The sequence below is a fragment of the Balaenoptera borealis genome (genome assembly GCF_965194805.1).
Source record: "Balaenoptera borealis genome assembly, chromosome: 16".
In the NCBI taxonomy this organism is placed as follows: domain Eukaryota; kingdom Metazoa; phylum Chordata; class Mammalia; order Artiodactyla; family Balaenopteridae; genus Balaenoptera; species Balaenoptera borealis.
Window position 1 is genome coordinate 69,210,576 of NC_138872.1, and position 22,913 is coordinate 69,233,488.

At 43.8% G+C, this 22,913-nt stretch overlaps 2 protein-coding genes across 3 annotated transcripts in view; one reads left to right on the plus strand and one right to left on the minus strand.

Moving 5' to 3' along the window:
- Nucleotides 1-22,913, minus strand: part of ZKSCAN2 (zinc finger with KRAB and SCAN domains 2) — a 502,693-nt gene that overhangs the window by 243,919 nt on the left and 235,861 nt on the right. The window lies entirely within an intron of this gene.
- The window catches only part of SLC5A11 (solute carrier family 5 member 11), a 53,012-nt gene that overhangs the window by 11,519 nt on the left and 18,580 nt on the right, over nt 1-22,913 (plus strand). For both annotated transcript variants that reach the window (XM_082362504.1, XM_082362505.1), the window contains exons 3-8: nt 2,484-2,555; nt 7,522-7,626; nt 8,823-8,882; nt 16,067-16,171; nt 17,350-17,455; nt 20,161-20,241. In XM_082362504.1, coding sequence (XP_082218630.1) covers nt 2,484-2,555; nt 7,522-7,626; nt 8,823-8,882; nt 16,067-16,171; nt 17,350-17,455; nt 20,161-20,241 — 529 coding nt within the window. The remainder of the gene's footprint in view (nt 1-2,483; nt 2,556-7,521; nt 7,627-8,822; nt 8,883-16,066; nt 16,172-17,349; nt 17,456-20,160; nt 20,242-22,913) is intronic.

The following is a 22,913-nucleotide window of genomic DNA, read 5'->3' on the forward strand; positions in this document are numbered from 1 at the left end:
CAGTTTGACTATTTGTAGATCATTTCTCTACTCTTACCCCTTAGCTTTCCCTCCTCCAGATCAATCAGGGGATAAAAGTGCTGGACATCCCAAAGACCATGGATCTGATATTGAGATGGGTGAGATGTTGTTAAGGGTCAGGGCTTTTATTTATTTATTTATTGTCGCACTGCACGGCTTGTGGGATCTTAGTTCCCTGACCAGGGATCAAACCTGGGGCCCCGGCAGTGAAAGTGCCGAGTCCTAACCACTGGACCGCCAGGGAATTCCCAAGAGTCAGGGCTTTTGAGTCAGACAGGTTTGAGATCAGGATTAGGTGTAGGGGTAGAGTTAGGGTGAGGGTTAGAGGTCCTGGGAATCTATATTTTCACAAGAGAATTGGGAGACTCTGATGTATTACTGGTTTTTGAAGTCATGGATTTAGATGATCCCTTTTAGCACAAGGAGTTCTTTACTCTTGGAAAATACTTCCTGCGTCAGGGTTCAGCAGGAATGAGCCATAGTGTCTGTTTTCTATAGTAAGATCATTTGCAGGGATGAAAAGGTATCATTTCGTGTCATCTCCCATCCAGTAAGACTCCTCTCACCAACACCTGCACCCAGAGGCTGGGAGAAGTTGTAAACAACTTATCCAAGATCACAAATAGCTACTTAGTGGTTAAAATGTCTCTGTTAAAGCACCTTTAATGCCAGGAAGCTCACTCCTAAAGAGCTCTGAAATCAGGCTGACCTGGGTTTGCGTTCCCAGGCTTCTGCTCTGTAGAAATATGGCACTAGATATGTGATTTTACTTCCAAGCCGCAGTTTCTTCATCTGTTAAACTGGCCTGATGACATCAACCTCATAGGAGCTGGTGAGAATTAAAATGAGATGATGCTTCAAAATGCCTAGTATAGTGTCCGTCACATAGTACTGATACTCAATAAATGATATCCATTGTGAGCTATCTATAGCTCATTGCAGCTTGTCTATACAAGCCATGAGTCTAAAACTCAAATGCCTAGGGGGATCTAGTGGGTTATTATACATCTGTGAGGCAGGGAGTGGCAGGGGCTGTGCTGACCTGAAGAGTTTATGTCTCCTCTAAGGGCATTCAGATGAAAATCTTCTTAAAACAAAATATATTTGATCTAAAAAATAAACAAACTAGTGAATATAACAAAAAAGAAGTAGAATCACAGATATAGAGAACAAACTAGTGGTTACCAGTGGGGAGAGGGAAGGGGGGGAGTAGCAATACAGGGGTAGGGTATTAAGAGGTACAAACTATTATGCATAAAATAAGCTACAAGAATATATTGTACAGGGCTTCCCTGGTGGCACAGTGGTTAAGAATCCACCTGTCAATGCAGGGGACATGGGTTCGATCCCTGCTCCGGGAAGATCCCACATGCCACAGAGCAACTAAGCCCACGAGCCACAACTACTGAAGCCCGCGTGCCACAACTACTGAAGCCCGCACGCCTAGAGCCCGTGCTCTGCAACAAGAGAAGCCACCGCAATAAGAAGCCCGCACACCGCGAAGAATAACCCCCGCTCGCCGCAACTAGAGAAAAGCCCGCGCACAGCAACAAAGACCCAACGCAGCCCAAAAAATTAATTAATTAATTAATTATTAAAAAAAAATAATGTATTGTACAATACAGGGAATATAGCCAATATTTTATAACAACTATAAATGTAGTATAACCTTTAAAAATTTTGAATCACCATATTGTATAGCTGTAAATTATGTAATATCACACATCAACTATACTTTATTTTTTTTAAATTATTTATTTATTTATATTTATTTTGGCTGCGGGGTCTTCATTGCGGCATGTGGGATCTTTTAGTTATGGAAGGCATGAGGGATCTAGTTCCCCAACCAGGGATTGAACCCTGGCCCCTGCACTGGGAGCGCAGTCTTACTCACTGGACAACCAGGGAAGTCATTTTTTTTAAAGGACCTCAGAGTTTTGTACTTTTTAAAAAATTTCTAATTTTTATTTTTTGGCCGAGCCACGGGGCATGTGGGATCTTAGTTCCCTGACCTGGGATCAAACCCGTGCCCCCTGCAGTGGAATCGTGGAGTCTTAACCTCTGGACTGCCAGGGGAGTCCCTCAATCTTTTTTTAAATTATAGTTCCCTGGACTTCCCTGGCGGTCCAACGATTAGGACTCTGTGCTTTCACTGTCAAGGGCCTGGGTTCGATCCCTGGTTGGGGAACTAAGATCCCACAAACCATGTGGCAAAAAAAAAAAAAAAGTGAAGTAAGATATTTCAGGAAAACAATGTCCATGGGAAGTATCGCTCAGGGACCCCTGCAAAAAAACCAAAAACAAACAAAAACCCAAAAACAAATAAACAAAAAAAACCCAAAATAAATTTGATGTCTGAGTCTGGCCTGCTGGACTCCCGGGTTATAATCTGTGGCCTAGACCATTTTGGGAGGTGTCTGATTGCTAACATTTCCCTCACCCACCCCTCTTCTTTGTTTCAGTCCACAGTGAAGACCAAAAGAGACACTGTGAAAGGCTATTTTCTAGCTGGAGGGGACATGGTGTGGTGGCCAGTAAGTAGTCTTTGGTTCAATTAAAATTACTTCTCAAGGACTCTTCAAGTGCTGATATTCTGTCTAACCTTTGCTCGCTCAGGACTCTCTGGTTCCATGTTGTCTGGAAGTCACAATCTAGACTAGAGAAGGCTTAGCTCCAACTCAAATTTGTTTGAACAAAAAGAATTTATCAGCTCACCTAAGGGAAAAACTTAGGGTTGGTCTGGTTTCAGGTATGGCAGAGTATAGGGGCCCAAGTGATAACTAGGACCTGGTTTCTCCCTCTGTTTATCCTATCTATCTATCTATCATCGATCTATCTATCTATCATTTATCTATCCATTATTTATCTATCATCTATCTATTTCTATCTGCTTCTCTTCTTCTGGATGGGTGCTATTCCCAAACAGGCTCAACTTCATGTCAACAAGATGGCGGCCACTGCTCCAGACCTTTCATCCTCTCAAGTTCCAGCCTAGCAAGGGAAGAGCACCTGCCTCCATGGCAGTATCCCTGGAAAATATCCCATCTTTGATGGTGTCCCTTGCCCATCTCTGTGCCAATCACTGTGACCAAGGTAGTTTGATGTGCTAACTGGCTCATGATGTGCTAACTGGCTCAAGCCTGGGTCACACACTCAGTGCCTAAGCTGTGGGGCATGGAGCCTGCTCTGAGGCATGTGTGATGAGAAATGAGAGGGGCTAGACCCTGAAGGAAAACTGGAGAGCATGACTGGGACAAGGTGGAATGGGTGTTGAGAACATAAATAACAAATACAACAGACCAATTAGTATTTTCTTTTCAAGGGTAGCTAAAGACATTACTAAATACACACACGCACACACATGTGCACACACCACATACACATGCACACAGACCTCTGCTTCCTGGGCCCTGAGTAGGGGATCAGGAATAATAATTTTATTCATGATCTCCTAATATAAGTGTTAAATCTTTGAACTAAAAAGAGAGAAGACATCTCCCATTTGCAGGGAGTCCAAAAGATGTAGGATGTAAGATGCAGAGATAACAGGTATATAAGATTCTGGTCCATGAGCTGGCTAAAGACAATGACCACAGTGTCCTCAAAAGATACCAAAAATGAGCTCTGGATTATATATTCAACGAATTCATTTTAAAAATTCCCTGAGGAATATGTCCAGCAGTGTGCCAAACACAGGAGACATTAGTGAGCTCGTCTTCACCCTCAAGGAGCTTGTCATCTAGTGCGGTGTTTCCCAAAATATAAGTAACATGTGCCCCACGATTTTTCAGTTGTGCACAGACACAGCATTAAATAACATCAAAGTACTTCATGAGAACATTATTCCCTTTCCTATTCTCTGTCAATCCTCCTGGTTACATAAAATAAAAAGTCAAAGTTTGGTACTAATATGGTTTGACCAACCTTCCAGCACTGGCTAATCTCTGTGTTTAAAAGAGAATGCAGGGGCTTCCCTGGTGGCACAGTGGTTGAGAATCCGCCTACCAATGCAGGGGACACGGGTTCGAGCCCTGGTCCAGGAAGATCCCACATGCCGCGGAGCAACTAAGCCCGCGCACCACAACTACTGAGCCTGCACTCTAGAGTCTGTGAGCCACAACTACTGAGCCCACGTACCGCAACTACTGAAGCCCACGCACCTAGAGCCCGTGCTCCACAATGAGAGAAGCCACCGCAATGAGAAGCCGGCTCACTGCAACGAAGAGTAGCCCCCGCTCGCCACAACTAGAGAAAGCCTGTGCGCAGCAATGAAGACCCAACGCAGCCAAAAATAAATAAAATAAAATAAAAATAAAAGAGAATGCAAGCCTCAGTCTAAGTGAATTTGGTTGTCCAGAGAACCTAGCTAGAATTTAATAATTTTATTTTCATTTTCATTTTATTTGTATGGTTCTCTTCTATGTAGAGCAAGTGATACTGATTTTCTACTTAAGGCTGTGGATGCATACATACATATATATATATATATGCATGTACTATTACATTACTAATATATAGTATTAATATATAATACATTGATTAAATAATATGTGATTCATATATATGAGTTAAAGAAGAATATAAGGTAAAATATTAAGTAAATAGCAGTGCAGGTGCAGTGAACTTAGAGAAGCCTACAAAGGAAATATTCAGTGACAGTTTTAAGAAATCCTGGTCTAGTGGTCTCTATGATGAGTGATGCTGAGTTCCTGAAATTCAGTAGGAATACAGCAGCCCACCTAAGTATGCCTGCTTTTGCATGTCACTTCTGGGACCATTTCTCTGCTCATATTCTTTGGATGACCCTTCCCCAGGTCAAGAAGCAAAGGGAAATTTTGGAGCTTTTTTTGCCTTCTTCACCTAATGAGAATGATGTCAATGTGAAGGAGATGTGGTTAAGAGTATGGGCTTTGGCTTGATAAAATGTTAACATCTATAGAAAATCAATACTAGTTCTGATACGAATTGGTTCTAGAGGTTTATGTGGTGTCTCACAGCCTTGGCCCACCTAAACACTGTCCAGGGGGCAGGTGCCTTTGTGCATATCCCATCATTTCATTTCAAGTAGCAGATGTCTATCGCTGGTAAACAGAGTCTGATAGCACTAAACATTTGAATCACATTATGAACTGCTCTAGTCCACAAAGCAACCTTCTGATTATAGTTTGGCTTCTCACGTAGCTTATCTACATGGAGAGGCTGTAGAGGCTAGACAATTTGAATATCTGGCTGCATACCCAGTTGTAAGTCTCAATTGGAAATCAATTAGCTTTCTGCTTTTATGTGTAAATCTTAGGAGTTTTGTTAATCCAGGTCTGCCCCTGATTAATAAATCCATTTTCTCTGTAATGACTAAGTTAAAAAAAAAAAAAAGAGAGAGAGAGAGAGAGAGAATAGGCTTTGGAACAAGTACATTAGTTAGCTGTTGTTGCCTAACAAACCACCTACAAATTTAGTGGCTTAAAACAGCTACAGTGTATTATTTCTAATGATTGCATGGTTTGAGTGGGTGGTTCCTCCCCTGCTCTTTTAGAGTCACTCATGGAGCTGCGTTTAGCTGGTGGCTGGGAAGGGTTGGAAGTCCAAGATGGCCTCATCACAGATCTGGGGCTCTGGTAGGAGCTAGACAGGCTAGAAGGCTAGGACTTCACTCTCTCTGTATGCCTCTCATCATTTAATGGCCCAGCCCAAGGTTTTTTACAAGGCATCTGATTCCAAGGGCAAAAATGAAAGCTGCCGGGCTGTTGTGTGTTGGCCTGGAAGTCACACAGTGTCACTTTCACCACATTATATTGATCAAAATAAGCCACAGGTCAGCGCAGATTCTTTATGGGAAGAGTGGAAAACCAGAGGAGCACGCAGAGTGGTGTCATTGGGAATGGCAGAATAAAGATTTTTGAAATCTCCTCCTGCATAAAAGCAATGAGAACAGTGGCAAAATGGTCAAAATCAACTTTTTCAGAACTCTGGAAATTGACCTAATGTTAGTAACCATCCAGGGAGATTTAATTCAAGAAAAACAGCTGAATCTCAATAAGAACAGGAAGTTTTGTGGTGTTTTACCTGGCTCTATTCTCATTCTGTTCTCTTCAGCTCTGCAGTACTCTTGAAGGCCACTGGTTAGAACAGGATTGGATCTCTTTCAAAGTCCCATTCTCATATTATTGTCAGTATTTTACCCACCTTGCAGTTCCCTGGAAAGCTTCCCTTGCACAACTTGTCTTTATTTGATCTGACTCAGTGATCATCCAGTGTGAGCAGCCCTTTACCCAGAGGCATTAGTTTAAAAAAAATCAGTGGCAATTGTTTGGCATTGTAGCTGCCTGAGCTAGCAATAAGGGAATTAAAATGGCACACTAGATAGTATCTATTTAACATAAATAGTAATACTCCCTAAACTGAACTACAGACTCAACACCATTCCTATCAAAATTCCAGCTGCATCCCCCCCTCTTTTTTTGCAGAAATTGACAAGCCAATCCTAAAATTCAGATGGAAATACAAGGGACCCAGAATAGCCAAAACAATTCTGAAAAGGAAGAAAAAAGTTGGAGGACTTATACTTCCTGATTTCAAAACTTACTACAAAGCTCCAGTAATCAGGAGAGTGTGATACTGGTATAAGGACAGATCAATGGAATAGAATCAGATGAAAACCAGAGACCAGAAAGTCAATGGGAGGCACAACCGTCCTCTCACAGATAGCTCCCTCTCTGTCTCTTTCTCCCTCCTTCCCTCACCTATCTCTATCTCTATCTGTCTCCATCTCGCTCTGTCCTCTCTTGATCTGCCTTTCTCTGCAAGTCTACCTCATTCTCCTCTCTCTCAGCAGAGTGGCAGTGATGAGTGCATAGCTGAACAAGCTACTCACTGCCCCCCCCATCCCCTTACTACACACACGCCTCCCTGGGTTACACACCCCCAGTCTAAGGGACCAGCAAATATGGTTCCCCAGTTCCAGATTCCCAGGAGAGAGAATGTAATTGGCCCAGCTTGGGCCAGGTGCCCAGGCCTGTCTCATGCAATCAGCTGAGACCAGGGATTGGGGTCATCAAGTACCGTCTTGGCCACTTAGATTTCTACTAGAAGGAGGGCTCTCTTCTTTGCTAAGTCAGAAGCAGAGCTGGGGAATAACACAGGCTTCATGAATCTCATCCTGAAGCACTTTCTACAACACCTGTCATCCTCCCACCCCCCCAGGGATGCTGCATACAGTTGTTCAAGTTGTGCACTGCACAACCCTAGAGGGGACACAATTCACATCTTAGGCATCATAGATACGTGTATTTGTTATGCCAGTTTTTTAAACATGGAAGTAAAATAGTCTTAGGGAAGAAGAGGCTTCTAATTTTTAAAAAGTTGCTTAGATGGGCTAGGGATGGCCCTGCTTTCTCCACTTCTCCTTTTGTCTTGGTCTCTTTGGCGAATGGGAAGAACTGGTGGTGGGAAGAAGCTACACCAGACCTTGGCTCCAAGATCTGATCTATCATCTCCCCACAGGTGGGTGCATCCTTGTTTGCCAGCAATGTTGGAAGTGGACATTTCATTGGCCTGGCAGGGTCAGGTGCTGCTGCGGGCCTTTCTGTAACTGCTTATGAATTTAATGTACGTATGTTACCAGGGCACGGATGGCCCACCCTCTACCCAGTAGGTAGATCCCGGGGGGCAGTTGTATGCATGCTCTGCTCTTTCAAAAATAGGGTGGTGCTTTATGAAAAAACAAACAGGAATCATCAAGGGCACCCTTAGTTAACAAAAATCAGTTTGATCTGCAAGTCCCAGGCCTCTCTGTGTTTGCTTGATGGGAGCCCATAAGGCAAATATATGTGTGAAGAAGGCTCAGAATCTCTCCTGTGTGGATGCAGAAGATAGAAGGTTTTGTGGGACTGGAGGGTGTTTCTGTGTATTAGATATCAATTGCCCATCACGAAACTTTGTGGTTCAGTGGTTCTTGATCTTTTCGCCACCCCACATATACCCAAGAGATAAGACACACTCTTCTATGTAGCAGGATGATTTTCACTTAGTGGGAAGGGATGCACTTATTAATAGTGATCTTCATCTTCATAATGGCTCACATTTTTAAAGCACTTACTCTGTGCCACAGACTTAAGTACACCACATACATCATCATATTACAGGATTCAATTACAGACTAGAACCAGACTGCCTGGGTTCACATCTGGGCTCTAAAACTTATAAGCTGTGTGACCTTGGGCAAGTTACTAGATCTCTCTGAGCCTCATGTATAAAACAGAGATCATGATGGTACCTGCCATATCGAGTCATTGAGAGGATTAAATGAATTCATGCTTATAAAGTGTGCACAGGAATGCCTGGTGTATCGTAAGTGCTCAGTAAGCATCATCTCACTGATTTCCTTCCAACAACCCAGTGGGGGCAGTTACTCCCATTTCACAGGTGAGAAAAATGAGTCTCAGAGACCTGTGTAAACTCTTCCAGCATCACCAGCTACTCATCAGGGTGACCTGCCTGAACTCACAGGCTTGATTTAACCCCAGCCTGAGGGGAGGGAACACAAGGGGACAAAGGGGGACACGCAAGGTTTAGGACACACAGCACTGGGAGCCACGAAGAGCTTCTAGTTCCATTCCGCCCCACTTCATCCCTGTGTCCCATTTAAACATGAGAATGTGACAGCCCAGGGAGGGTGAGCTACTCAGTAAGTAAGAGATGGAACCAGAGGCAGGTGAGGCCAGCTTCCATCTGGACCCAGGGAAATCCATATTGGCACCACAATGTGGGCGGGAGCTGAATCCTGATTCTGCTTTCTCGGGCAGGGCTTATTTTCCGTGCTGATGTTGGCCTGGATCTTCCTCCCTATCTACATCGCTGGTCAGGTGAGTCTGAGGGGGGTTGGGGTGCCATGGAATAGGAAGACCCTTTGGGAGGGTCAGCTTTGCATTCCCTCCCTCCCACCAGCATCCTTCCCTCCCTCCTGCCTGTGGACATCCATTATACCAGCGGTCCCCAAACTTTTTTTTTTAATATTTATTTATTTATTTATTTTTGGCTGCATTGGCTCTTCGATGCTGTGCACAGGCTTTTCTCCAGCTGCGGCGAGCGGGGGCCACTCTCCGTTGCAGTGCGTTTGGCACCAGGGACTGGTTTCGTGGAAGGCAGTTTTTCCACGGAAGGGGGCATGGTGGGGATGGGTCAGGCGGTAACGTGAGCGATGGTTCAGGCAGTAATGCGAGCAATGGTCCAGGAGGTAATGCGAGCGATGGCGAGCCATGCGGAGCGGCAGATGAAGCTACGCTGGGTCGGCTGCTGCTCACCTCCTGCTGTGCGGTCCGATTCCTAATGGGCCTCGGACCGGTACTGGTCTGTGGCCCGGGGGTTGGGGGCCTCTGCGTTAGTCCCTAAGAGGTCCCAGCATTAGTGGGATGATGCACAGCTGAGACAATTAGGGACCCTGTCCTTAGCATTTCCCACCTGGTAATGGACATCAGAGATACATGGGGGGCAGGGGCTTTCGGAAGCTGGAAGAAACGTAGGCTCAAAAGAATTTTTTTAATGCCAAAACACAAATGTAAAAATCACAGTCTTTTCTAAATGTTTAAGCCACAACATATTACTGCTTTTAACATACACACACACAGACACAAACGCACACACACGATTCAGTGATTATTTTTCTTCCTTTGCACCCAAAACCATAATAATTATTTCTGGCTGATGTGATATGTCAAAATTTTTGTTACAAAATAATGCTGCTTTAGACTTTTTGAAAAAAAAAAGCAGTTAAAAAAATCACTTCTAGAGACTTCCCTGGTGGTCCAGTGGTTAAGACTCTGTGCTTCCAATGCAGGAGGCGCAGGTTCGATCCCTGGTGGGGGAACTAGGATCCTACATGCTGTGCACTGCGGCCAAAAAATAAAAGAAAAAAATAAACTTAGGGGCTTCCCTGGTGGCACAGTGGTTGAGAATCTGCCTGCCAATGCAGGGGACATGGGTTCGAGCCCTGGTCTGGGAAGATCCCACATGCCGCGGAGCAACTGGGCCCATGAGCCACAACTACTGAGCCTGCGCGTCTGGAGCCTGTGCTCCGCAACAAGAGAGGCCGCGATAGTGAGAGGCCCGCGCACCGCGATGAAGAGTGGCCCCCGCTTGCCACAACTAGAGAAAGCCCTCGCACAGAAACGAAGACCCAACACAGCCAAAAATAAATAAATAAATAAAATTTTAAAAATAAAATAAAATAAAAAATAAACTTAAAAATCACCTGTGATCTTACTGACAGCTTTCTGTCATTCATACCATCTAGACTTAATTCTGTTTTAGACATTCTACTACACAGGGCAAGATCATACAATATCATAGTGTTATTCATCAAGCAATAACTGATTTTAACTTTTTATTACAGAAATTTAAAAAAATACACAAAGTAGAAAGAACTACTTAATGATCAGAGAAACCATTGGAAAAAAAAATCACTCTGTACCAGAAGTAGTGCAATCTTATGCAAAGGGCAGTGATGTAGGGATAAATAACCTCACTTGGAGATAATACTGAGTCTAAAAGCATGGTTTTTGGTGACTGGGGGCCTGGGTCTGCCCATACCCGCCTGTGATTAGCTCCCACATAGACAAAATCTCTGGGATAGAACAACACTGACTGCGACTGAGGATCTCTGGGCCAAAGCATCAGCAGATATTTCTTGAGCACCTAGTATAGGAAAGAGTAAAGGATGGTGGAGATGCAGGTTAATTCATAGGTAGGGTGGCCAGATGTTCTCAGCTGATGGTTTCCATTTTCTCTGGGAAGTAGAAGACAGTGTCATTTGCTGAATGAGGAAGGAATTTGTGTGGTCGAAGGTTAATAAGAGGCATGAAGAATTGAAATGACTTCTATAGTTTGTAATAGAAAAACCTGTGGGCAACCACAGTATCGCTCATTAGGGGACTGGGCATCTGTACTGCGGATATCATGCTGTGAAAAGGGCTGAAATTGACAGAGTTGTGCTGCTGTGAAAGAATCTCCAAGCTCTGTTGTTCAATAAAAAATTCCTGTGGCTCTAGACATTCTTTGGACAACATCTTATTCAGAGAGAAGATTAAGCCCATATTAGATAATAAATGCCAGAGTGCTGAAAAAAGATTAAAAGCTACCCAATCTATTTTTATTGGGCAACAAAATAAACACAGAGAAAAGTGGTAAAACACAAATGTGCAGCTTAACAAACTACTGTAAAATGAACACCCAGATCAAGACACAAAACAGGGACTTCCCCGGTGGTCCAGTGGTTAAGACTCCGTGCTTCCACTGCAGGGGGCACAGGTTCAATCTCAGGTCAGGGAAGTTCCACATGCTACATGGGGCGGCCAAAAAAAAAAGACACAAAATATAACACTCCCCCACATGCCTTTAGCAGATCACAATGCCTTCCTTTCACAGTGGCTTTCATTAGACTCACTTCCTTACTTTTCTTCACAGTTTTAATTGTGCATACCTAAACAGATGGTTTAATTGTACTTTTTTGGAATGAAATATACATGGAATTGGGGGGATTACATTCTTTCCTTGCATGTAGCTTGTGTGTTAATTTCCATTGCTATGTAGTATTCTGTAGTATGACTATACCCCAATATATTTGTCTATTCTTTTGTTCGTGGGCATTTAGGTTGTTCCTAATGTTGGCCTATGATAGACAACGCTGCTGTGAACATTTTTATACGTGTCCTGATGCACATAAACAAGGTTGCTCCTAATGTTAGCCTATGATGGACAATGCTGCTGTGAACATTTTTATACAAGTGTCCTGATGCATATAAACATGCATTTCTGGAGAAAATCTACCTATAAGTGGAATTTCTGGGTCATTGGATGTGTTTATCTGGCTTTACTAGATATTGCCAAACTTTTTCCCAAAGTAGCTCTGTCAGTTTATTCTCTCACCAGCAGTGTATGCAAATTCCCTTTGCTCCATTGCTCCACATCCTTGCCAACACTTGGTATTTTCCAACTTTAAAATTCTTGCCAGTTTGGTGGGTGTGTTGTAATGTCTCACTGTGCTTTCCTTTTTTTTTTTTTTTTAAATATTTATTTATTTATTTATTTTATTTTCGGCTGCATCAGGTCTTAGTTGCGGCACGCAGGATCTTCATTGCAACATGTGGGATCCTCTGCTGTGGTGCACGGGCTCCTCATTGCGACCTGTGGGCTCCTCTCTAGTTGTGGTGCACGGGCTCAGTAGTTGCAGTGCACGGGCTTGGTTGCCCCGTGCGGGCTTGGTTGCCCCACAACATGTGGGATCTTAGTTCCCCAACCAGGGGTCCCCTGCATTGGAAGGCGGATTCTTAACCACTGGATCACCAGGGAAGTCCCCCTCACTGTTCTTTCCATTGGCAATTCTGTTTATATATTTTCTGGCCATTTGGATTTTCTCTTTAAGGAAGTAACTTGTCTAGGACTTTTGCCAACTTTTCTATTATGTTATATAGCTTCTTCTTATTGATAGAAGCTCTTTATACATTCTGGAAACAAGCCCTTAGGGTGATTATATGTGTTGCAAATATCTTTTCCCCCCTACTCTGTGGGACCCACCCTACTCTCTAACCACCAGTTTACTCCTGTCAGTTCATTCATTTATTTGTTCATTGAAGAAGCATTTATTTAGCTGAATGTCAACTGCATTCCAGGCACTGGTCTAACAGTTCCTCATCCTCACCAGGTTCTCTACTTCCTCAGCCCATTACAGTGCTTTCCCCTCTTGTTGGAAAGTTTTCCTTTTCCTTTGTGGTTCGGTTAACTCCTATCATCTATCCAAATCCTACTTCAAGCAACTATTCCTCCAGGAAGCCCTTTCTGACCTCTCTGATTAGGTGAAGTCTCCTCCTTCATTGTGTTTGCCATAGTTGCCGTTTTGCATTTGCTTGTGTGATTATTAAATTAATACGCCTCTCCCATTAGACTGTGTGTTTTTCCCACTATACTTTCTCAACATCAGCAGTAGTAACATCTGGGGCAGGATGATTCTTTGTTGTGTGTTTTCATGCAGGTGTGAGGGGTGGGGTAGTCTGTTCATTGTAGGATGTTTGCAACATTCCCGATCTCTATCCACTAGATGCCAATAGCACCCCCCAAACTGTGGCAGCTGCAGTGTCTCCCGACATTGCCAAATGTTCCCTGGGGAGGTATGAAATCTCTTCCTTCCATTGAGAGCCACTGCCCCAGACTGTGTGTCTCTCCCATTAGACTGTAAGCTCCAGGAGGGCAAGAACTATCTCTGTTTTCCCCCAGTGTCTAGAATAGTGCCTGATACATAGTAGATATTTGAAAAATATTTGTTGAAATTACTTGGTAGCAGGGTCCATGATTTCAGAAGGAAGTGAAATGAAGGATGAGCTTACACCCAAAAGAAGAGGCACCAATTAGGGACTGAAAGTCTTGGTCAGGTCCCAAAGCCGGGGTCATCAGAGTCAGCAAACGAAAGGGTTGCATTGATGAAAATTTGGGGTATTGGAGGTGAATGGGGTCCTGGAGATGACGAGGTTTGGATGTTGGCCAGAGAAATGGGTTGCTGGAATGGAAATGCCCATCTGTTGGGGTTAAACAAACTAAGACACTGTACAAGACGTCCCAGTGGGCACTCCTCACTGTCCTTGAAGCTGCTTCCAGACTCGGGGAAAGTCTAGAAAGAGGGGAAGACAGTGAAGGAGCTGAATTCTCATTGGCTGCTGGACAGTGTTCCCGGGAGGCTTGGGGTGGGCGGAAGCTGCTATGGCCGGATGGCATGGGTTTCCGAGGAAGAGGGAGGGGTTTTATATGAGGACCGAGTGTGGCTGTCTGGACATGATTCAAGGGAGAGTAAGAGAGATGCTGAAGTTCCCTCACTGCCCTCCACCCCCAGGAGATGAGGGGCCACCAGACCAAGGAACTTGGGCGGTCCTCCCTGCGGGCAGTCGTCATTGGCTGCATTTATTTCCTGTAAACATTCACCCAGCAACACTCAGAGGGTGGTTCCTGTGTTAACAGTCGTTCACCTCTCTGTCTCTGTCTCTCTCAACCTTGCTTGTTGGCAAATTGCCTTCTTAGCTGCTTTCCGACAAACAGCCTAGGCTCTGCCTCCCATCTGTCAGCTAGCTTCACATTTCTCCCCAGAGTTTGATTTCTAGATACCAGTGCTGCTCGGCTTCTGTTGACTTTCATGCCTCCTTCCTTTCTTAGCTCATTAGAAACTTCCCGCATGTAGCAGGCTGTGCGGCTCCCTGTAGATCGTAATGGAGGACAACTGATAATAAAAGCTGTCAGCCAGTGATAGGCGTCTCGCTCCCCAACAAGACCAGCTGGTGGTTGTCATTCACAGACAAGATAGCGAATCCTCTTGAGGAGCATCTTCCTTGGTCCACTTATCTGAATGGGCTGAAGTTCTCATGCACTCTCTCTAATTAGCTTTCATACCATCACGAAGAGTGTGTCCATTCAATACGGTTTGATTGAATCTCTCCACGTGTTAGTCCCTGATAGAGTGTCAGAGCTCAGTGCAATGTGCTTCTGGAAAATCCCTGCTGTGTTTGCCTTGCAGCCAATCAGAGGGTTGAGGCAAGCCACTCATGAGGCTCAGAATCCCGAATTGCCCTTTTGGGGAGAGGGAGAGGAAAGAGATGCTTCTTTTCTTTTTTTAAATTTTAAGGTGTCTGTTTATTCCTAGAGTTCAATTTTTTTGGCCAATATTTTATTATGAAAAAAATTTCAAACCTACATCAGTGTTGAAATAATTTTACACTGGACACCCTTATAGTCTTGAATACTGTACCCAGGTTCTACTATTAACAACTTACCATTCTTGAATCAAGTCTGGCCATCCAGTCTCTCCCAGTCTCCACTCCCAGCTTCTTCTGCCTTCACAATCTGACCAATGGTTTGCCATTTATCAGCTCATGGTTGGGTACCCATTAGTCTACTCCCTGGGTTAGACTAAGGAACACCCAAGCAGCAACAGCCTGGACAAGGGGCTGCAAACATAATCATTACGCTGTCTTTTCCTTTCCAACATCCGGGACCTCATGGAAGAACAGTTGTGCATTTGAGGTTCCATTGTCTAGACATGGCGTTCTCTCAACCCCCAAGTCTGCCGGTACAGTGAGGAGACTGGGCAAGGACATGCTATCCCCAAAGAAAAGTGCCACCCAAATAATGGTTCTCCTCGGTATGGCTCAACCCCTGGGGTGCCCTATATGGTAATGGCACCTAGCTTTGGCCCACCCATCTGGACCTAATTCAATGCTTCCCTGGTTTCTCTGCTGTCTCTGGATTCTCTGCTCCTGGTAACGTGGCTGAAGGGTTACATGAGAGCAACTTCCCCAAAGGTTAGAACATGGACAAATGGAGACGCTTGAGATGAGTTTAGGTGTTAGACATGGAGCCAACTACACTGAATCACCTGGCGAACTTATTTCCTCTTCCATCATCTTTCAGTGAGCTCAAGGGTAAAGTCGCATGTTGGTGTTAGTGAGCATTTAACACCTGTTCAACACTTTTCCTGACAACTTCTTTTTTTTTTTTTTGTAAAAGAAAGAATGAGTAGGCTCTGGGCCCAGGGTTTTTGGTGTGCAAGAGGAAGTTGCCAGGAAAGAATAGAACATGAATGAGTTATTTTATTATCCATGTGCATACTTTTGCTGTTCCCTTAAGTTTAGGATTGATTTTTCATTTACAGCGGTGATTTGAAGTTTTCTTTTTAGATAAGTTTACTTCAATATAAACATGAGTGGGTTTAAAGAAAAACATTAAGTTTTATAATAGTAACATCTATATTAATAAGTTTTATGTAATAACATTAGTAACACAGGAGAGGGCAAAAATTGGGGTGGCGTATACATTTGGGATATATGATAGTTGGGTACATAACTGCACAGGACCCCGGTCCATCCTCACCCCACCCCTTTGTTCCCATTTTCTCCTCTCTTTTAAGTCTCCCATTGAGAATCCCAAGAAGACCATCTGTGCTTCTGAGTTTGGGGAGAAGGGGGGAGGGGGAAGAAGGGCTGTTGAGTGGCAAAATCTCAACTCTGGTCCCCAGGTCACCACGATGCCAGAATACCTAAGGAAACGCTTTGGCGGCAACAGGATCCCCATCATCCTGGCTGTGCTCTACCTGTTTATCTACATCTTCACCAAGATCTCGGTAAGGTGGGGACACAGCCTGGTGAGAAGCTCAGCTGGTGGTGTCCCTCCCCATCCACTTTCTCCTCCTATTGAGGAAGCTTCTGGGAGGTTCAAGGAAGATGAGAGGGTTGGGGGCAAAGGCTCAGCAGGGGCAGAGGAAGTACGGGAAAAAGGTAGAGGAAAGGACTCCTCCCCCTTCTCCTGCCAAAGCTTCTTCAGCAACACCTTGGAATGGTGCCCATCACTGAATGGGACTCGGAGAGCCCTCAGGTGGGTCTGTCATCTTCTTCCTGGGATCAGGCAGTTATCAACTATTAATCATATGTGCTGATGGCCCACTGAGCCTGCCCTACCCTGACGTTTGGATGGGCAGATCTTCTGGAAAGCAGCCAAGAGCAGACGCTTTGCAACCTCCAGTACTTGCTGCTCAGCCTGACTCACACTGATGCCCTCTTCTCTTCCATCTGGAACTGGGGGGAACCTTGTCCTATGTGGGGGAGGGGGGTGGGCAGAGGAATTGCATTCAGTTCAAACAACAATAACTGACTCTGCCAGCTCCAGATGTGAAAGGCAGAAGGGCAATGCTCGCTCTCATTCTGGTGGGAAGCTACAGATGTGGGGAAACCTTCCCAAGGAAAGTTACCTCTGAGGAGGATGTAGAGAAAGGGGGATTGGCGTTCCAGAGGGCTGGACAGAATAAGCAAACGCTTGGGGGCATGAATAAACATGACTTGTTAGGGAAACAGGGTGTATTTCAGTGTGTCTGGAGAACTGGGAGCATGAAGTGAGTAAAGAAAATGAGGTCAAGTGGCACGCAAACCATGAAGGGACTGGTATACGGCTCTAACTTATTTGGACATTATCTTGGGGGCAGTAGAGAGCTACTGAAGAGTTTTGATGAGGATGAGATAATCACGATGGTATTTGATAAAGGCTGCAGTGTGGAGGATGGAGAGTAGACAGATCAAGAATAGAAGCAGGAAGACAACTGAGGCGCTTGTATTAGCCCAGTGAAGGGGTCTCAAACATAATCACCCGTAGGGCTCCCGTTTGAGACCCCTAATCTAGGAAGAGATGAAGAAAAGACATCATATGATGTTTCTGTGTTTGCCAGAATCAAGGCTAGGGCCTGAGCCTGGGAAAACTGTGCTAAAACGTCCATTCATTCATTCACCCGTCAACTTCATGTCTCTCCAGGTAGACATGTATGCAGGTGCCATCTTCATTCAGCAGTCTTTGCACCTAAATCTGTACCTGGCCATAGTCGGGCTGCTGGCCATCACAGCTCTATACACTGTTGCAGGTACGACTGACCAAGGGGTGATTCTGGGAGAGGTGGTGGGCAGGGGCTGTGGGCCACCCTGTCTTTTCCTGGCTTGTCTTCTGATGTTCCAGTGTGCCAAGACCATGTCTTCATGAACCCTCAGTCCATCACCCCAGATAATATGATTTCTCTTGGTCATTGTCCAAAGGAAGAGGGATGCCTGATAGAAGGGAGGATTTAAAAAGGTACCACAACTGCATAAAGCTATTTTCCATTTATTTATTCAAGAACTATTCATTAGAACCTACTAACTGCTGAGCATGTGTATTCACACGCACCATACAAAGCTAGACCATAAACCACTGCAATTCTGGAGCCTGAGGCCGGGGAGCCTCAACTTTCCCCCTCAGACTTGCATCCCAGAAGAGTGGCTGGTGGAGTGCAGCACCTGGACATGTATCTGCTTTTGAGTATTCACCTTCTCATCTTCTGTTCCAGTTTCATCCTTCTCTGCCTCCTCTTGGTGTAATTCATTCCATAAATTCTATATCTATATCTATCTATGTATCACCTACTATATGCCAGGCATCGTGCTAGGAAATGGGGCATAGCAGTGAACAAGATAGACAAAATCTCTCTTTTTTTTTTTCTTTTGGCCACACAGCTTGTGGGATCTTAGTTCCCCCACCAGGGATTGAACCCGGGCCCACCCGGGCATTGAAAACACCCAGTCCTAACCACTGGACCACCAGGGAATTCCCATGACAGAAAAAAATCTTTACTCCAAAGGAACTTACATTCTAGTGGGGATGGGGAGACAGACAATGAACAAGGAAGCCAGTAAGTGATGTCAGAGTGTACTGTTATTACGAGATGGGGAATAATGGTGGGAGGATTCTTTTCCATCCAACGTTCAGGCAAGGCCTCTCTAAGGTGACATGTGGACCAGATTTAAATGAGATAAAGGGAAGACTCTGACATGAGAACCCGTGTTGTTTGTTTGAGGAATAGCAAGGCGGTCAGGGTGGCTAAAGCTGAGCGAGCACATGTGTTGAGGCTGAGTTTTGTCCAGCTCCGGGAGAGGCCACTCATACAAGCTGGAGTGACAGTGGTGACGCCGGCATCGTGCTGTGCCGCAGCCCTGATGGGAGGAGAAAGGAGTGGAGGAAAGGGCAGGCACCGGAGCCTCGAAGGAAATCAGATGAGCCTGGATTTAGTCCCAAATGCCGTGGAACACCACTGGAGGCTCTAGACAGAAGAGTGACCAGTTCTCAGAAATTCAAAAGCCCGCTGATGCAGAAAGATCTGGGCTGAGTTTTCAGCGCTAACAGAAGCCACGTGTCTGAGGCACAGGGAAAGGAAAGATTTAGTCGCAATTGCCAATCTATCTCTCTGTTTCCTTGTTTGGGGGTGTCTCCCCCATTAGAAGCTCCGAGGAGACAGGCAACATGCTGTTTTGTTTGCCTCTGTGTCCCTACCACGTAGAACTAGGTTGGGCGCTCACCAGATGTTTGGTGAGTGATTGAATAAAATACTAGATGCAGTGCCTGGTAAGTGATAAATGCCCAATAAACATTAGTATAGAAACGTGGGTGGGTTTCAGTGGTACCAATCTTCAGGATCTCACCACACTCAGGCTGACTAATTGCCTGAGCGGGGCCAGCAGAGAATTGGGGCCAGATGCTAAGCCAGTTCTCTCTCCATTTGTGAGATGACCCTATTCCTGGGGCAAAGAAGGAGGAATCACAGAACAACACACCCACATGAATGTTTGTTTGGTTTTTTTAGTGTACTGTGACTTTACCTACGAGTAAATATGTTCATGTCAGATAAGTGTCCCTTCTCTGTAGGGAAAGAGGAAGGAGAAAAGGATAGGGAAGAGACTGGAAAGATTGTTTTGTCCAGATGCTGATGGATTTGCTACCATGATTGTCATTACAAAGATTTTTCTAGGTGGTGAGACCAATAAGAATCCACTGAGGCCAACCACTGCGACCCTCTTTGGGAAGCCTATTAGACTCTGAATATCTAGTACTCACATCCTTTTTCCAATGTTAAAATAAAGGTCTTCAGAGCTTGGGGACCATGGCCCAAGCATCACTTCCCATGTCAGTTAGAAATTACTGTGTAACTAACCACCTACCCCCCCATTAGGGAGTTAATGGTTTATTTCTGCCGACAATTCATTCCATGCGTTGCCTGGGTGGTTTTTCTGCTGTTCTCCCCTGGCTCGGTTGAATTATGTTAGTTAGATGGTACCTGGAACAGCTGGGTGGAACAAAATGGTCTCACTCAGGTGGCTGGTGGTTAGCTTGGCTGTCAGCTGGGCTTTCCTTCCAGGTGGCCCATCATGCTCCATGAGGCTAGACTGGGCTTCTTAAAGAAGCATAGTGTTCTCGGGGCAACACAAGAACAAGAGCAGGAACTGCAGGCCTCTTGAGGACCAGACTTGGAGCTGCACAACATCACTTCCACCGTATCTATTGGTTAAAGCAAGTCATTCGGCCAAACCGTATTTAAGAAGAAGAGAAATCAACTTCACCTCACCATGAAAGGAGCAGCAAAGCCACATTACAAAATGGGCAGGCACCTGGGAAGGAGATATTGTGGCCATCTTTGCAAACAATCAACACTAGGAACTCTCCCCCATCAGGTCTTGAAATTCCAAGTTCCCTCTGCCACCCAGAGTAACTCCTCTCCACCAGAGTACCTGACCCTCACCTCAGTGCTCATCTTCCCACTAGGTGGCCTGGCTGCTGTGATCTACACGGATGCTCTACAGACTCTGATCATGCTTGTAGGAGCGCTCACCCTGATGGGCTACAGTAAGTGGGGTCCCAGGGTCATTTGGGTGGATGACAGCACCTCTCTCAAGCATGGACATCTGCTTTCATCACTGTTTCAAACCCAGCTGGGGATTCCTGCTTGAGACATGGTAATTTTAGCTGGAAGAGAACTGTGCATATCATGGAAACTTACTGTTTTTTAAGGAAAAGTTAATAGATCCTCCTATGTTGACATGGATAAATAATTAAATAAACAAATAAAAGGGGGCAAAAGGAAAACTCTTCCTTACAGGAAAATTCCAATTAATAAATGAAGACAGACTGAGGGAAATAGAATATCACTATTAGAACACCACAGTCATAATTACTACAGACAAGATCCAATGATAAATGCTGCAGTCAGCGCATGAAAGTTTATGAAGAAATAAGATATTTGCTTGGTCTCAAAGTATCACGTCCAAAATATTTATTAACTACAAAGGTCAATATAGCCACCTTACAGTGGAGACACATGGCACGTGCCACTGTAACTAAGCGATCGAGGCATATTAACTGATATTACAGTAATCAGACGTACCAATATGTAGCTCCCGATATGGTACACTGAGAAGGACACAGCATCACCTCTGTGCCATTCTTGCCAAAATATATAACCTCAACTTCATCGTAAATAAACATCAGGCAAACCCAAATTGAGGGACATTTTACACACTACAATGACCAGTATTCTTCAAAAGTATCAAGGACATGAAAAATAAGGAAAGACTGAGGAACTACAGAGAGAGGAGGAAACATAAATAAACACAATGTGGGATCCTGGATTGGATCCCAGAAGAGAAAAAGAACATTAGTGGTGCAAATTGAACAGCCCGTACTGTAGTTAACAGTAAGGCACCAATGTTAATTTCTTAGTTTCTGTAACTGTACTTTGCTTATGTAAGACAGTAACACTAGGTGAAGGTGTATGGGAACTCTCTGTACTACTTATACAACTAACTCTTCTGTATGTCTATAATTATCTCAAAATTAAAAGTTTATAAACGAATACCTATTAAAACACTTGTGATCCAGATGTTTTATCATTTAATGCTCATAACAACCCAATGATATCAGTATTATTTTTATCCCTTTTGTTGGATGAGAAAATTAAGGCACCAACTGTTAGCTCAAGGTCACAAAGCTAGAATTCAAAGCCAGGATTCAAACCCAGTCAGATTGACTTCAGATCTCACACCCTTCCTTCCCCATCGTACGCCCTGGTGATAATAGTGGGGAGATAATGTGGTAATAACTTTTGTGGGAAGAGTCTAAGAGCAGGAGACAAAGAGTATAGGCAAGAATTTTTACCTTAACATTGTGCCTTTCTGCACAGTTTGAATGTTTGCATGTGTCACTTCTACCTTTCAAACAAAAATTCATGGAATAATAAATTAGTTTCACAACAAGAACAGCAACAAGACTTGTTTATTATTAACTTTAACAGGAAATGTTTTGGACCGTCATGTAGAAGAAAAACTTCACTGGTATATATAAAGAGGAAATACAAATGAGTAATAAATATATAAAGGACACATGTCCGGCCTCACTAGATAAATGTTTGGTGTAGTTGCTATCATAAATAGCAAAACTTTGAACCTCCCAGTGCCACACAAATGACTCACAACACTTTCAGGTTTTAGAGGCAAGAGAGCCAAAAGATAGATCTTGACATGGTCTGTTATTGTTAGCCAAACTTCCTGATCTTTCTCCCTAAAAGTATGGGGTCTCAATGAGGAAGTTCCATTACTTAATTCATTACAATCAGTCAGGAGAGAGATTACAGATCAACCTTCAACAACCTTCATCATTCTGTTATATGTAGTAGACTTTCTCCCAAGGTATCTGCAGGTTTTTAAGTGTGGAAAATTGATTGACCATATATGCATGGTTTTCTTTATTTCTTTCTTCCTTCCTTTCTTTCTTTCTTTCTTCCTTCTCTTCTTTCTTTCTTTCATTCTTTCTTTCATCATGAAGCTTATTTTTTAAATTTTTTTAAATTAATTTTTATTGGAGTATAGTTGATTTACAATGTTATGTTAGCTTCTGCTGTACAGCAAAGTCAATCAGTTATACATATATATATATCCACTCTTTTTTAGGTTCTTTTGCCATGTATTTCATTATAGAGTATTGAGTAGAGTTCCCATTACGTTCTTATTAGTTATCTATTTTATATATAGTAGTGTGTATATGTCAATCCCAATTGCCCGGTTTATCATGGCTTTATTTCTGCACTCTTAATTCTGTTCCATGATCTGTATGACTGTTTTTGTCCCAATACCATACTGTTTTGAATACTATAGCTTTGTAGTTCAAAATACTATAGTTCAAAATCAGGAAATGTGATGCCTCCAGCTTTGTTCTTCTTTCTCAAGATTGCTTTTGATACTCAGGGTCTTTCGTGGTTCCATGTGAATGTTAGGATTGTTTTTTTCTGTTTCTGTGAAAAATGCCATTGGAATTTTGATAGGGGTTGCATTGCATCTGTAGATCACATTGGGTAGTATGGACATTTTAACAATATTAATCTTCCAGTCCATTAACACAGAATATCTGTCCATTTATTTGTGTCTTCTTCGATTTCTTTCATCACTGTTATTTATATCAATAGTTTTCAATGTACAGATCTTTCACTTTCACGAATATAACTATTTGTGCTATTATGCTTTTAT